The 17,201-nt window shown below is 43.6% G+C and overlaps 1 protein-coding gene across 1 annotated transcript in view; it reads left to right on the top strand.

Annotated features, from left to right (window-relative positions):
- The first annotated feature begins 1,138 nt into the window (after positions 1–1,138).
- LOC126184234 (single-minded homolog 1-like) overlaps positions 1,139–17,201 on the top strand; it is a 146,268-nt gene continuing 130,205 nt past the window's right edge. Inside the window, exon 1 of the mRNA XM_049926604.1 lies at positions 1,139–1,313. Within this exon, the coding sequence (XP_049782561.1) occupies positions 1,139–1,313 (175 nt within the window). The remainder of the gene's footprint in view (positions 1,314–17,201) is intronic.

The raw sequence follows: 17,201 nt of genomic DNA, 5'->3' as shown, positions 1-17,201 counted from the left end.
TGTTGGTAGCGATCAGTGTTAACGGTTTTACCATCTTTTAGCAGCTCATAATAGATGACACCCTTCTGATCCACCAAACACAGGGCATTGTCTTCTTTCCAAAGCGATTTGGTCTTGCATTGACTGTCGATGGTTTGCCTGGATTCGCCTATGATTTACGACGCTTAGGATTCTCAAAATATATCCATTTTTCATCACCTACCACTATTCGATGGAGAAACGACATTCTTTTGTATCTGGCGAGCAGCATTTCACAAGTGGTCTTTCGATTTGCATGTTGTGTTTCATTCATTTCATGCGGAACCCATTTTCCCATTTTCTTCACCTTTCCTATAGTGTTCAGTAGAAGAGAAACAGCTTTCTGCGTCACATTCAACTGTTCCGCGAGTTCCTGTTGAGTTTGAGTATCATCTTCATCCAATAAGGCCTGCAATTCGTTGTCCTGGAACTTTTTCAGTGGTTTCTAGCGCTCGTCGTTTCTCACGTCAAAGTCACCATTTTTGAATTTTTTGAACCACTCGAAACACTGTGTTTTTCCAAGAGCATGTTCGCCGAAAGATTCGTCAAGCATTCGATGCGATACTGCAGCAGTTTTCTTCAAATGATGACATAAAACCAATGCTATCCGCAAATCGTTGTTCGTAGGCACAAAACTCGACATGTTTACGGGTTTGAAACAATGCCGATGAATGGAACTTTGGCTACTGCGTGTTGGCATTCGTTGTCAGCCGTTACAGGAAGCAGATGGCGGTGCAGACGGGCAGCGTGTACAGGGAAATTCCGGTTTCATACTTCTACACCTGCTATCTAGACGTTTAAAATCAGTTACTTGTGTTCTAATAACAGGATCTTTCGGCAGATTATACTGTTTACACCCTGTATAGTCATTTGATCTCCCTTAGTTGCAAGGCAAATGCCGGAGTACGGAATTCCGCCAGGCAAAGAAATCATAGTAGACTACTAAAACAGTAGGGTAAGAAATATGAACCGAAACCAGGACACCACCGACAATGACAAATTGTGCCAAAAGAGAACAAACCTTCCTAACGCCAGGCTGCAAGGGGCATCGCTGCCATAAACTGCTGTCACCGACTGGAAAGGGATGCTGAGGCGGTGGCGTGTGTGTTGCAGGAGCGTGATGAAGGAAAAGAGCAAGAACGCGGCCCGCAGCCGGCGCGAGAAGGAGAACGCCGAGTTCCTGGAGCTGGCCAAGCTGCTGCCGCTGCCCGCCGCCATCACCTCGCAGCTCGACAAGGCCTCCATCATCCGCCTCACCACCAGCTACCTCAAAATGCGACACGTCTTCCCCGACGGTAAGCCTCGCCTCGCATTTGGCACTCAGCATGCCTCCATTCAATGAAATTTTCTACATTTCATTTCATGGTGGACACTATTAGCCATTTCGCTTTTAACATCTACATTTGTTACCATCTTGTCAGTTTGTCATCTAGGTGCATGTAGTTCCTTCTCGGAAGTTTCTTGCTTTGCATCATCTCTTCATAATCGTTAATGAATTAAATTTTCCTTGAGAGCAATTTGGTGGGCGGGGCGGGGAGGGGGGGGGGGGTTGAGTTATTTGGAGGAAGAGACCAAACTGCGAGGTCATCGGTCTCATCGGATTAGAGAAGGAAGTCCACCGTGTCCTTTCGAAGGAACCATCCTGGCATTTACCTGAAGCGATTTAGGGAAGTCACGGAAAACCTAAATCAGGATGGCCGGACGCGGGAATCAACCGTCGTCCTCCCGAATGCAAGTCCAGTGAGAGCAATTTGAAAACAATAAGCAGGGTGCCTATTAGTTCATTCCTGGCTGGGGCTGAAGGAGATTTATTTCCCAGTTTAGTCACCCATACATTGTAGACTTCCACGGGGCATTTAAATTCTTGGTGATTTTGGTTGTTTGGGTATCAGTCCATGGTTTAAGGCATGTTTCTGTGCGTAACTTTGTCTCTTAAAGCTGGTGGTATCCTTAGAGACTATGAGGGCTTTGCTAGCTGAGTTTAGAGCTTGTTTGATTTCGTAAAGCAACTAAGGAAGTATTTATAACCTCAGGGCATACTTCGCTCGCTCAAGTAAGTTCGTTGTATTCTGAAGTAATTCCAACGAAAAGCAATGGAACTAAGGGGATTCGGTAGGACGATGCTGTCGAAATATCCTGTTGGCGTACTTATTACTGACGAATTCTCTTTGAAAAAAAAATGGCTCTGAGCACTATAGGACTCAACTGCTGTGGTCATAAGTCCCCTAGAACTTAGAACTACTTAAACCTAACTAACCTAAGGACATCACACACATCCATGCCCGAGGCAGGATTCGAACCTGCGACCGTAGCGGTCGTGAACCGCATGTGAATGACAAAAATCTGGAGTGGTATCCCCCTCAGAAGAAACTACCTATAAAATTGGTTTATTTCAGGGCACAGTATTATTTGGGTTGCCATGTGAATTAATGGGACGGATGAGTATTTTACGCCACTTCCTTTGTCACAGGCTCGAGGTTTTCTTAGGCGAAGTTCTCGGCAGTCTCTTCTTATCGCGCCGGCCGCGGTGGTCTAGCGGTTCTGGCGCTGCAGTCCGGAACCGCGGGACTACTACGGTCGCAGGTTCGAATCCTGCCTCGGGCATGGGAGTGTGTGATGTCCTTAGGTTAGTTAGGTTTAAGTAGTTCTAAGTTATAGGGGACTTATGACCTAAGATGTTGAGTCCCATAGTGCTCAGAGCCATTTGAACCATTTTTCTTCTTATCGCAGGTTCTCTTTCTTCGAAATGGACTGGTTACGGGTGATTTCTTGTCACAGAAGCGAGATGTTTTTCTCAAACACAGCCTTTCGTTTATCAGTAGAGACTTTTTCTAGCTTACTGTTGAATCAAGACTGAGAACCGCCGTACAAGTGAAATTCGTCACTAACTTGTTAGAGTGACTACTGCAGTCCTGACAAATCTAACTTTTAAGTACTATCTGAAACAGTTGGCATTCTTAGATTGTATTGTAAACACTTTTAATGACTTAGGCCCATTTAGTAAAGTAAAGTGGCATTTGCTTCTACAAGATACTTGAATTTTTCCCACAGAGCCAGGAGGACTTGTAGTTAGAATACTAAACTCACGAAAATGGAGAGTAGTATTCACATCTTCGTTCTGTCGTTCTTATACCGGTTTTCCAATTTCTAATCTTTTAGGAATTTTGTGAACTATGCCATCCACCGTCTCCCTCCAGCCACTCTCTCTCTCTCTCTCTCTCTCTCTCTCTCTCTCTCTGTCTGTCTGTCTCTCTCTCTCTCTCTCTCTCTCTCTGTCTGTCTGTCTGTCTGTCTGTCTCTCTCTCTCTCTCTCTCTCTCTCTCTCTCTCTGTCCCACCAGATGATTTTCTTTCTTGTTCATGAATGAGTGTACATTTCGCGACTCCAAGTGTGGAACTGAGATAATGGTTTGCGAGAACGCGAACATGTCACGTGCGAGTCTCTTGGTTATCATCGTTGGCTGACTCATAGGGAATCTCTGTTTCATCCTTGATGTCACCAGCAGGGGAATCACGTTTCTCACCACCTTTTCACTGTGGCTTCAAATATGATTTTCCTTTCTCAGTGTCGATTCGTTGCTTTTTCACTGTGTCGTGTCGAAGTCGATAACTACCTGGTAAGTGTCCCTTTCAACAATGGCAAGATATTTATCTCGCGAGCAGACCGGTAAGGTTCTTATTTACGACCACGCCAATGTCAACGGACGTTAGGCTGCGTGTCTGAATGAAAACGCAGACAGAAGATGGGTGAATCTGCTGTTAGTCGTCCCATTAGTGTTTTCCTCCATGAATATATCTGAAATATGAATACAAGCAGACAGAAGAGATTGGCAGCGTTAAATTATTGGGATTACAAACTGGCTGTAAATTGACTTGGGAGGAGCGTATCACAGAAATGTAGAAACACTTAAACAAACCTTTATTTGCAATGTGAACGTTGCATACTCCCCTTACTTTCACTCCATAACATCGTATGGATAATTTATTGAGATAATTTATCAACCCAAGCTAAAGCTTCCAAGTTCAAAAGTGCATAATACGAATTATTTCTGATGTAGGCTCAAGAACGTCCTGCAGAAGGCTGTTCGAAGAATTGGGGACACTAACTATTGCTTCCCAATATACGTATTCCTTAATGAAATTTGTTATAAACAGTGTATCTCAATTTGGAACCAACTACTCTGTTCAGGAACCAGTACAAGATGTAAAAATAATCTTGGTAAAAATTAAAATTCACTTACTTTGGTCTAGAAAAATATTCATTATTCAGGAAAACACAAGTTCACTAAAGTAGCAACAGCCATGAAAGGTTTATCTGCAAATTCAGTTCAGTTGAAAAGGTAACTAAGCGACTTTTTGGTGGCCGAAGCTTTCCAGCCGGCCGGAGTGGCCGAGCGGCTCTAGGCGCTACGGTCTGGAACCGCGCGACTGCTACGGTCGCATGTTCGAATCCTGCCTCGGGCATGGACGTGTATGATGTCCTTAGGTTAGTTATGTTTAAGTAGTTCTAAGTTCTAGGGGACTGATGACCTCAGAAGTTAAGTCCTATAGTGCTCTGAGCCATTTTTTTGAAAACTTTCCATTCCTGAAATTTATTCACAACTGTGGGATCCTTCTGCCATTAATTGCATTACGTATTAAGATATGACCTACTGGTAACACATGAAAATTTGTTGAACAGGAACCCAGATATCCCGCTTGTCGCGAACAGTCGGCTTAACCACTTCAGCTATCTGAGCACGGTTCCGGGACTAACCCAAACTTCCATATATTACACAGTCTACGACCACATCGCTCGCAACTTTACTTGGATTCCCGTCACAGGGTTTCAAGAAGACAAACGTATTCAACGTCATTGTTATAATCGTCGTTTAGCCTATCGAGATTTGTAATACTTATTTTTAACGATGTCTGAAGAAGCAGACACTGCTGACGATCTTGCCGCCATACTTAATTTATGAAATTTATTTGCAACTGCGGAATCTTTCTGATATTAGCTGCATTAGGTTTAAATGTTTTACGTATTGGTGACACGTGGAAATTTGTGCTGGACGAGGACTTGAACCTGGGAGTTTGTGTAGGTCCTGGAAGTATGCTCGGAGAGCCGAAGTGGTTACGGTGACCCCCTCGAGACAAGTGAGAAATCCGGGTTCCAGTCCCGGTCCGGCTCAAAATTTTATGTGTCACCTGTAGGTAATATATCTATACCTAAAACAGCTAATGCCAGAAAGATTGCGCAATTGTGAATAAATTTCATAAATTATGTACAGTTGCAAGATCTTCACTTGTGTCTCTTTCTTCAGACAGTGCTAAAAATAAATATTTTCTATTCCATTGCCGAATTTCTTAGTAAATTCAACTGATGCATACGTTATTAATAATATCGAATAACACGAGTGTTACGTAAAATCTACCCTGTGAACATCTCGAGTGCAGTAATGTGATCAATGTAAATAAGTGTTGCCAAGTGACCTCAATTTCATTATGCGTGTGTACAGTAGCGTACGAATTGTTTTATGCACCAATCTGTACACAAATGAATCTTCTGAAACGTTACTCCTTTTGTTTCATTAACGGTTCATGATATCCAATGGGGGTTCCTGACAAATGATAGTAGGCAAAGGGGTATATAATTTTGTTTTATGTGTAGACTGTTTAACTCTTGCACGAGCTGAAAAACTAAGGCAAGTATTTTTTAAAACTGAACAATTAACTGCCACAATACAATTTGAAGCTGTGTACTTGCACAAAATAACAATGACCTGAAAGATGGTCTTCCTTTCTAAAAGAACACAAGTTTTGTTTTGTTTAATGCCCAACCATGTTTCACCACAGTTATGTCATACTCAATGGGTTTTTCCTTTTATTGTTCCTTTTTTACATTTTGTTTGCCCTGTGGCTGCCAAAAGAAACCAATCCTAAGTCTAATTCTGGTTATTGGTGAATTCTGGATCTTATTACGTTGCTGCAGCTTGGACATACGTTTCACCACACAATTAACGATACAAATGCGCATCTGTTTCTTTTTCTTCCTTCGCATTAGACTCGTAAGTGCTTTATCTGGAAACGAAGCGAAAAACACCTGTCCGATCGGGAAGATAGCGAACTTACGTATATTTAGGCGCGCACCGCTATCTTGCCGAAAGGTTTCTAGAAGTCCTTGATCCCCTGTGAATCTTGACCATTAAATGCTGACACCGTCAGAATACTACTGAACCACCGGCTCACACCCTTAAAAGAAAAATCCTGAAAGAGTATGCTGCAGTACTTGTGAAAGCGGATCAGTGGCCAGAGAGTAGAGTCACCGAAAGATTGCAGCCATGCTTGAGAACTTGGCTGATCGAAATAGGTTTCATGAGCGTTTCATTGATCTTGGTCCCGATTATGGTTTCATAAATGCATCGTTCAATGATTCTTGTAAAAAAGTTTAAAAGGCAAGTTTAACAAAACGTGCAGAAGGTATTCAAGTTCGATCAGTCGTAAGTACTCTCGAGGTCTAAAAAGGTGAAGGCCATTGAAGTTTTAGCTACCCATGGCACATTTACAATGTGACTGTAGTGAGTGAGGATATCTCAGATACCACTGAGCCGCAGACCCGGGATATATGGAGGAAATAGTATATCTAATCTAATCTGAAGTCACCTTGTTCCTGTACGCGTTGAAAATACGTGGGACGATCAAAAAGTTTCCGTTAGAAAGCCGCGCAGTTCACAATCGGTATGCGAATCAGGCAAAATCGCCGAGAGCATTGAGGCCAATATCCCACCGACGGCCCAGGTTGAAGACACCCGTTTGTAAAACACTATGTCCTGCTGCGCGATAAAGTACGTAACTGCCTGCTGCATATTCTCGTCGATACGAGTTGTTGACTCTTTGAGGCTGCTTTTAAGTGACCGAAGGCGATATTCTCGCATGGGGAAAGATCAGGACTATAGGGCCGGTGCTCGAATGTTTCCCACTGGAGTCGGCGTAACTTCTGCGTTACGACGTTTACGATATGGTGACGTGCGTTTAAGCACCATTCCATAACGGTGGTTTTCGTCCGACATACTGCCCCATACACATTCTTCATTCTCCAATGGATGTTTAGCGGCAGCCAAGTAAAGAATAACATCACATTGGTCCGCTTTGGACTTATTTGGTAGTAACATCGCCATAGTTCACGTTTCCGCATTTACCGCACGCACGTCAGGAAGACACGAATTTCACACTAATCCCTTGCTAATTGGATGTGCTTATACAGGGGGATTGATCGATAAGAGGGTACGGAACAAAAAAAGGTCTAATGAACTACCATGGTTTCCATGCTAGAGACCATTTATTCAGTCATACATTGTTACAGATACTGCAATCTAATACGCGCTCAAACATGCAGCCACAGTTACAGTATGTGTTGAAAATGGTTTCCATGTGCCTCAAAGCGTTAGTGTACGCGCCATAGCATGTTCTGTGTCACACGCATCGGCGAAGCTGCATGCGAAAAATGTTAGAGGCAGCATGAATATGCTGCTCCAGTGTCTCCACATCTGGAATGGGCTCTGCATACACGATACTTTTTAGATGGTCCCATAAACAAAAATCGCACGGGTTGAGATCCGGTGAACGAGAAGGCCATGCAACTGGATCACTCGTCCGATCCATGGACCGGGAAATAAACGACTGAGATGCGTCCAGACGTTAGCGGCGAAGTGGGCTGGGGCACCATCATATAGAAGCCATATAACCCTTCGAATCATCAATGACACTTCTTCCAGCAGGGGATGCAAAGCCACCCGCAAGAAACGCCGACAGTTCCGGACTGTTAGGCGACGTGGAGGGAAGACTGGTCTCAAAATATGGTCACCAATTATCCCGGCCCACGCTTTCCGGCCGCACCGATGCTCATGATTCGCTGTCACCATACCATGGGGGTTCTGCATACTATCCCACAGATGAATGTTATGAAAGTTGAAGTTACCACTTTGCGTAAAGGTGGCCTCATGTGTGAATAGGATGGATTACACAAATCCCGGAACTGTGGTTGCCTGGTGAAGAAACTAGTGACTAAATTGCTTCCGATGTGGAAAGTCCGTCGCTAGCAAGACCTGCACATGCTGTAAGTGATAAAGGCAGTAACAATTGTCATGAAGAATATTCCACACGATCTTCTGGCTTATCCTGTAATGGCGTGTCAACTGCTTGGTACTGACACGGCGGTCGCCTTCCACAGTGTTAATCACATTTTCCTCCAAGTCTGGTGTCCGAACATTTCGGTTACGTCCTTCATGATTTCCTACTTCCTGAAACGACCTTATCTCAGATAAACGGCGAAACACTGTTGCAGACATTGAATGTTGTGGTCGTTTTCGGCGGGGATAGGTTTCCTGATACAACGTTGCTGCCCGCCGGCCGTTGCTGTTTGCCTTTCCGTAAGTAAACACTATGTCGGCAAGCTCTCGATTCGAATACGGAACCATTGTGTACAACGCTGTATCACATCCACTACAAGGTGAATCAGCAGGAGAAGTAAATCGGACACAAGATTACCAATGACAATGACAGGAGAGGGCGCTAGGTCATGACGTATGAGGAACAGTACCACCCTCTAGGAGGAAACCATGCATACTGTAACTATTGCTGGATGGTACAGTGAGTATTAGACGGAAGTCTCTGTAACAATATATGATTGATTAAATGGTCTCTAGCCTGAAAAACATGCATTTCCGGGGACAAGTTAGACGTTTTTTGTTCCCTATCCTCTCATCGAACAATCACTAGGGTTTCTACACGGTGAAAAAAATGAAGCGGTACACCCGCATCGGAGTCCCGCTACGTTGTATACTGTATACGCTGCAGCGAGCCCTAAAATGGAAACTTTTTGATCGCCTCTTATAAATGCAGATAGTGATAAATTTAGGGAATGTAGGTGGAGATGGCTGACTGTGTGAAGGGCAGGTAGCTCTGTGGCTAGGGCCATATGGAAATGAGCGCCGGCCGGCCGCTGCCGCAACGGCTAGCGCTACGGCTACCGCTACGGGTGGCAAGGTGACTGCCGCTATTGGCTTCATTTAGCGCGCGCACGCCCTGGCCTTTGTTTCCTAAACAGCGCCTTGCGCGTGCGCATATCCCGACCGGCTGAGCCGCCGCCGCCGCCGCCGCCGCCGCCGCCGCCACCACCACCGCCACCGCTCATCAGCGCTGCCCGTCTCCGCTCCGGCCGCAGCTGCAGCCACGCAAACAAATCCCTCCCGTTATCTTCTCTGCCTCTGCCCAGCCCTGCCGCTGATTAATATACGCGGATCTCGTACAGAAACCGAATGCTGCTTTCTTCACTATATCCATTGTGGATGACGAACTAAAAATTGACAGTCTATGCTCGATGGGATTTCAAAAAGGAAATTACCCGTGTCGTCCCACGCTAAGACCATTGCGCAACAACAGTGTCGCATTGTCAGAAGAGAGTGCAGGTTTTAGATTTCATGCAGCCACGGTTCTGCTGCGGCCCATATAATAAGTACATCACAGTATGGGAGTGAAATGGAACGATAACTGTAAACGTACTCAGAATTTGATGTACGCAGGACAATATGACTTGTGACAAAACTGCAATCGTTTGGCCACAACTCTGCGTTCTTTCAATGTTCGAGAAGATGGTACATTTTTAACTACAACAGATGAAATTAAATTTATGACTTGCCTTTGCCACCGTTCTTTGCCACAGGATTGTTGTATAATGTACAACTGCCATTGACTAGCAAAGCATCATTTGCTGCATTCATTAACAAACTTTTCTCTTGCAGTGCAACATGCAACACTGAAGAAATTACATTTTACCAAAAACTTTAAATGTCACTGTTCTACACGATGGCATTGACTTCTGTAGCTGAGGTCTCAAACTGGGGCAGACCTCTTGCATGCTCGACACAATACTGAGCTCAGCACGAGGCCGCTGTTGTGTTGAGAGGGAGGAGTGGACTTAAGGAACGCCTCCGATTTGTAATTGCGGATTACAGCGAGCTGTAGCTAATGTCTGTGATATCGATTCGCGTTGGCAGCTTCGGTGCGGCACTGCAATCTCTGGACGACACTACATGATTTTCGTACGAAAAACGTCTAAACTGCACACAGATTCACCGCAGAATTCTGGTGGTACATGGATCAAGTGCACTGTTGCGTCCAGCTGTAGTGAAATGTGAAATGGTGCCAACAATTTGACCAAGACCGCACAGACCTGTGTGACGTTGATCGGGAAGTAAGGTTGTCGACACCGACTATAGACGGTAATGTCCAGGTAATCGAGCAACCGATTCGCAACAATGCAGATTTTCCAACGACGATGACGCAGAGACAGCGGTTCTTGATGTGTGGGGCGGCGAGTAAATAATCAAACTGGTCGTCACTTCGTTATGTCGTTATAACAGGCACTTACAGTGCCTGTGCGTGAATTGCACCTACCTTTGCCGTTAACAAGAGCGTGAAAACTATTTGTACGGTCAGCCAGAAAGTGATGGAGAACATACTGACCATAATTTCTAGTCTGCAAGTCCACATTACTCTTCATAATCACTGACAGAAAATGTTCCTACTTGCTGTATACTCATCGGGATCGGGAATAATGACTATAAATAAAATTTTGACTTTAAACTGATTGATATATTCAGTAAAAGTTCGCACGGCACGTACAAAATATAATAAAATTTCCAATAATAATAATAATGTCGCTATTGGAAACAGCACTATTAACAGCCTCGCGTGGTAGCTGTGCGGTCTGGACGCCTTGCCATTGTTCGCGCGGCTCCCTCCCTCCTCCCCCTCCTCCGTCGGACGTTCCGTTCGGGTCCTCCCTTGGCATGGGTGTGTGTGTTGTCCTTAGCGTTAGGTAGTTTAAGTTAGATTAAGTAGTGTGTAAGCCTAGGGACCGATAACCTCAGTAGTTTGGTCCTGTAGAACTTACCACAAATTTCAATTTCATATTTGCGCTATTAACAGTTCAGTGGCGGCCTCTACGGAAAGTTCCAGGTAAATGGTCTACCACCATGACTTCTAGTCACCAAAAGTGAATTGCTCACCTTAAAAGTGGAAAATAATCTCGTCACTTGCCACGCGGTTTTGTCAACATTAAGGACGGCACACAAATAGTTAATTTAGTGACATCCAAGCGATCCAGGACGGCGTACAGTCCTCGCGAGTTCACTTCCCAGTTTCACCGAAAACGCTTTTGGTAGCTGCCTGGCTCTGACGTCAGCCGACACACAGATCATGCAGGCGTTTGACTGGCATGGATAGATTGCTATCTCGGTGCGCAGTGTCACTTTCCACTATCTCTTTGCCCGTATTTATGTTTGGGCGCAGCGGACCGCCAAACGAAACATCTGCTATCAACCGCCCTAGGCACAGTAGCATCATCTAAATGGCCCCTTTCTTGGACTGATTGATTGGTTGATTTGGAAGAAGGGACGAAACAGCAAGGACATCGGTCCCAGCGGGTTAAGGAAGGATGGAGAAGGAAGTCAGCCATGCCCTGTCAAAGGAACCATCCCTGCAATTGCCTAAAGCGATTTAGTAAAATCACAGAAAACCTCAATTAGGATGGCCGGACGCGGGTTTGAACCGTCGTCCTCCCGACTGCGAGTCCTGTGTGCCAACCACTGCGCCACCTTGCTAGAGCCCCTTTTTTGTAAATGTATTAATTAATATCTCTGTCTTAATAATTTAGAGTCTTCTTAATTTTTATGTAAATAGAGTGAAGTTTGCTCTAGTTACAAAAAAAAAGTTTTACCTTGACTGCATTTAAAGTTCGCCAGTTAGAATTTTTAGAATGAAACCTACAGTAGAACATGACCTGTGAACTGCCTCTTTCAGATTCCTTGAAGCTTGGTACAGCTGTACTATTTAATGAATGTAATCAAGTGCTGCAATTAGAACTTTCTATTAAAAATACAAATGATACATATTCTGTTATGAATAAGGACATTTTCGTTCCGAATTTGGTTTTTAGTAAATAACTTGAAAAATAAAAGAGGTAGCTTATTTGTGTCATAGATATAAGGTTTTTGGATAAAAATGAGGCTACATACGAATTTTCATCTTTCTGTGTCTAATACTTCGCGCCTTCAATTTTTTGTAAGAACGCGGATTTTGACCAAAAAATTGCCCTGATCGAACTGAGAATTGTAACTTTCAATTGTGACATACATTTGCACATTCCGAACAGTTTTTTACTTTCTAGCTTCGTTATTTAGCGCTACTTATTTTTTTTCTAAAAAAAAATATTTGGTGGAACATATTGATTTGATCATTGTGAGACTTCACATTGTTAACGTTAATATACTGAAGCGTACACTCACTAATTTTGGAAAAGTTATTTGAGTTTTTAATTTCAGTCTTAGAGTATGGTGCAATCCTTTGTATACTAAGCGCGCCTGCTTTATGACGACATGGCGCTAGTAGTAGTGAATTGGGGAAAGTCCCGGCACACTCGCTCGCCTCTGTATCTCTCACAATGATACAGCACAAAGTGATTTATCACCAAGGAGCGGATTTCTGTCGTCAAGGAACCAAACTATTGCAAGGACGTTCCCGTGTTTGTTTACAGATTTTTGGTGACTATTTTGTAAAACAATATCATGTATCTGTGTCAGTTTGAAGTGCAGCACTCAATAAATGTTTCTAGGCCCCGCTCGATAATGTGTGACTTACTTTTTGATACCGCTTCTCAAGTATGACATGCAAGTAGACTCTTTTTGAATTTAACATGATTTACTTTACTATCAACTAATTTTCGATCCATAAATTTCTCGACCATGAAACTTAGTCCGAAATTGTACTAAGTGCTTTCTCCGTAAATTATTTTGAGCAATTAGTTCAGGACCTCATTCGAAGTGTAAATGTTTTTGCGAAAAAATACTTCACCACTTACCAACAAATAATATTGAGTAAATGCCGAGCATCATGACTGATAGAGATCTGTTAGAAATTGTAATACTTGCGGATGTTAAGAGAGCCAGCAATGAAGCGACTCATGACAGACCAAAGTCGTTGTTTATCAGTTTCTCTTAGCCTGCGTAGATTTTCAGCTGTCCAGTAGTGCATACTGCAAAGATTTATTTCCTTGTGGTTTGTGTACAGAATGAGGTGGCGCAGTGGTTAACTTATAAGACTTACTTTCGAGAGGACGACTTTTCAAATTCACGTCCGACAATCCAGTTTTAAGACTCTGTATGTCCATCTTTTTAGCAATGGTCACGGGACTCTGCTGTTCGATTGAAGATGTCCAGCGAAACACCTTTCAACCGTCAATTTTCAACCTTATTTTACTAGGCAACCAGTTTCGGCGCTTTATTACGCCATCTTCAGGCCCCTGACCGACGTCAGTCATCTATGACTGGTGCGGTTTGAATGTTTATCTAACAGTCGGCGGGTGATGTTTGAAGTGGCCACTGTAGCAAGTAGATATCTACTACTAACAGTATTGCCGGTCCCTGCTTCGATCACAAGTGAGGTGGATTATCCCTACACGTCGGTCAGGGCCTGAAGATGGTGTAATAAAGCGCCGGAACTGGTGGCCTAATAAAATAAGGTTGAAAATTGACGACTGAAAGGTGTTTACTTTGACACCCAGATTTAAGTTTTCCGTGATTTCCTAAATCGCTTAAAGCAAATGCCGGGATGGTTCCTGCGAAAGGGCGCGGCCGACTTCCTTTTCCACCCATTACCAATCAAAGCTTGTGCCTCGTCTCTAACGACGTCGTTATCGACGGGACGCTAAATTCTTTAACTTCTTTTCTTCCATTCTATGGTTTGTAACCGATTAATAATCAAGATCTTACATAGAAACCCCGAGCATGGTTTAAATGACTTGATAGCTTCTGCAATGTCATTTTTTCTTTATTTGTTGCACTGCTATACAATTTCGGTCTTACACTACTTTCAAGGACTTCAAGCACAAAGAACTTAGTACAATTCCCGGCCGGCTTTAAATTTTCTCTGCTCGAGGACTGTACGTTGCGTTGTCCTTTCTTTCGTATAGCAATAACTCACACGAAAATCGCCTGTTTAGTGTCACGTGACAAGTCTAACTCTATGCATCTTCGTACAAGTGTATAGCCTGACCTAACGATTATTCTAAATTGTCGTAACATACAAAGGTAAAGTAAGAGACCAATCTAATAGTTCTTAATGAACAAAAGTCCTTACGAAATGGAATATTTCTAGATACTTTTACGCCTATTCTGCAACAAGGCGTTGCAGGACCGTTGAACGCGCATCGTTTCTATGGTGACACACACGCGACCGGAGTACAGTGGGCGTTGTACCCATGTAATAATAAGTTGTGATAGTTTCATTATATAATTGTAGGAGTAACCATTTAGTGGATATTATTTTACTCGAATGATAAATTATACACTTTCGCCTCTATATCTAATTTATCTCATAGCTCCTAAATCTATCTGATGGAAGTTGCTGTACAGAGTTTAGGCATGAGACCGTGTCCATCATATCTGTATGTCTACCATGGAGTTTACCATAAGCTCTTTGTAACAGCACTTTACAGTGTCATGCCCACGTTAACCATTGTTCGATCATAACATTTAAGTCGAGTGCAATGATACTTCGAAATACATTTAATTTTAAATTTCTAACGTTCTCTCGTATTGACGGTGCTAGTGATACTGGTTTTATGTTCACAGCAGTTGAGTCCCATAGTGCTCAGAGCCATTTGGTTTTATGTTAACTACGGCATTTGTACGCACAAGCACAATGACAATAGACGCCATTTAGTATAACATGTGCAGCGACTATTGTGGCATAATGCACATCGCTGAGTTTTTCTACAGTAATTTTTTTTTATTAATTGTAGCATATTTGATGATTTAATTTTTTACAGCGTATAACTTTTAAATTGTTAAGGCACTAAATTCTTGTTGCTTCGATTTATCAGGATAATTGGAAATTGTCTGAGATTGACATAGTACATTACTGAAACAAATAAAGAAAACATGACAGCTACAGGCGGTATCAAATCATTCAAACAGATTGTCGCAGCTGCAGACCCAAGTTCAGTGAAGATCATCCCGCGTATGGTAACTCTTCCAACAGTCGTCGAGTGCATTTTGTCTGATGATTTGCAAGATGGTTGCAATTTATTTTTGCGGTGTGTACGTGTAGCCAGCCAAAACAAATACTGCTCATCGCGTGTTTCATGTGACGCCCAGTGTCAGCAGATAACATCCGTTTGTTCCTCGTTGCAAATAAAACGTTTTTAAAGTAGAAATTTATACTTAGGTGATAAAAGTCATTGGTCAGGGATATGCACATATACAGATTGCTGTAGTATCGCGTAAAGAAGGTACAAAAGGGCAGTGCGTTGGCGGAGCTGTCATTTGTTCTCAGGTGATTTGTGTGAAAATGTTTTCTACGTGATTATGGCCGCACGACGGGAATTAAGAGTCTTTGAACGGGTAATGGAAGTTGGAGCTAGATGCATGGGACATTCCACCTCGGAAATCTTTAGGGAATTCAATATTCCGAGAACAACAGTGTCAAGAGTGTGCCACGAATCCAAGGTTTCAGCTTTACCACGAACAATGCAGTGGCTGACGGCCTTCACTTAACGACCGAGAGTAGCGGCGATTGCGTAGAGTTGTCAGTGCCTACAGACAAGCAACAATGCATGAAATAACCGCAGAAATTAATGAGGGACGTACGATGACTCATCAGTTAGGACAGTGCGGCGAAATTTGGCTTTTTTGAGCTATGCGAGCAGATGACCGACGCGAATGCCTTTGCTAACAGCACGACATCGCCTGCTGCGTCTCTCCTGGGCGCGTGACTATTTCAGTTGGACCCTAGACGACTGGAAAACCGTGGCCTCGTCTCATGAGTCCCGATTGCTGATGGTATGGTTAGAGTGTGGCGCAGACCCAAGCCATAAGCTCAAGTTGTCAATAAGGAACAGAGAAAGCTGATGGTGGCACCATAATGGTGTGTGCTGTTCAAAATGGTTCGAATGGCTCTGAGCACTATGGGACTTAACATGTGAGGTCATCAGTACCCTAGACTTAGAACTACTTAAACCTAACTAACCTAAGGACATCACACACATCCATGCTTGAGGCAGGATTCGAACCTGCGACCGTAGCAGTTGCGCGGTTCCGGACTGAAGCGCCTAGAACCGCGCGGCAACCGCGGCCGGCGTGTGTGTTGTGTTTACATGAAATGGACGGTGTCTTTTGGTTCAAGTGAACCAGTCACTGACTGTAAACGGTTATGTTCAGCTACACGGAGACTATTTGAGGCCATTAATGGACGTCCTGTTCCCAAATAAGGATATCATGTCAGCGAGCCACAGTTGTTCACAATTGGTTTGAAGAACATTCTGGACAATTAGAGCGAATTATTTGGCCACCTACATTGCCCGACATGAATCCCAGAAAACATTTCTGTGATATAATCGAGAGATCATTTCGTGCACATCACAGCTCACCGGAAACATTTCCGCAATTATGAACTGCTATAGAGGCAGCGTGGCTCAGCATTTTTGTGGGAGACTTCCAACGACTTGTTGAATCCAAGCCACGTCGAGTTACTGCACAACGCCGGACAAAAGGAGGTCCGACACTGCTTTAGGAGGTACCCCATGGCTTTTGTCACCTCACTGTATGTGACAATTCGATAAAGTATCCCGAATTATGCTTGACGGGTGTTTAGCGTAGCTATATGTGCTGCAGCACTTACTGTGGTGGTTAACATTGGTTAGCCGTATCTTGGTTGCCTGACTCGCCCTTTCTTGTCTCGTGTTACGCCCCGCGCCGCGCTGTCCGCAATGCCAAGCAGTTGCGCCGCTCAGTCGTTGCTGGAGTACTGATATTCTTTGCGTACTCTATCGTCCTTAATACGTATCCTTAAATTGGACATCAGACTAGACTAAATTGGGACAATCCTACCAAATGGGCACATAAAATTCCACCTTAAAAATACTTTGTTTGTGATGGAAACAAATCGACTTTTCCTGTTGAGGTTGGGCGTCGCATAAAGTACGAGATGACCAGTGTTTGTTTAGGACGATTACGTCTACAAACCGCAAAAAGAAATTACAGTATCTACCGAAACACCAGCGAAAAAGCATCTAACAACTCCGGTGCCACCAGCACGATATACATTATGTATCTTAATTAAAAGTGGAAACTGACACAGAGAAAAGTA

The sequence above is a fragment of the Schistocerca cancellata genome, chromosome 4 (assembly GCF_023864275.1).
Source record: "Schistocerca cancellata isolate TAMUIC-IGC-003103 chromosome 4, iqSchCanc2.1, whole genome shotgun sequence".
NCBI lineage: Eukaryota > Metazoa > Arthropoda > Insecta > Orthoptera > Acrididae > Schistocerca > Schistocerca cancellata.
Note: the sequence above shows the minus strand (reverse complement) of the source record. Positions and strands in the feature narration are given on the sequence as shown.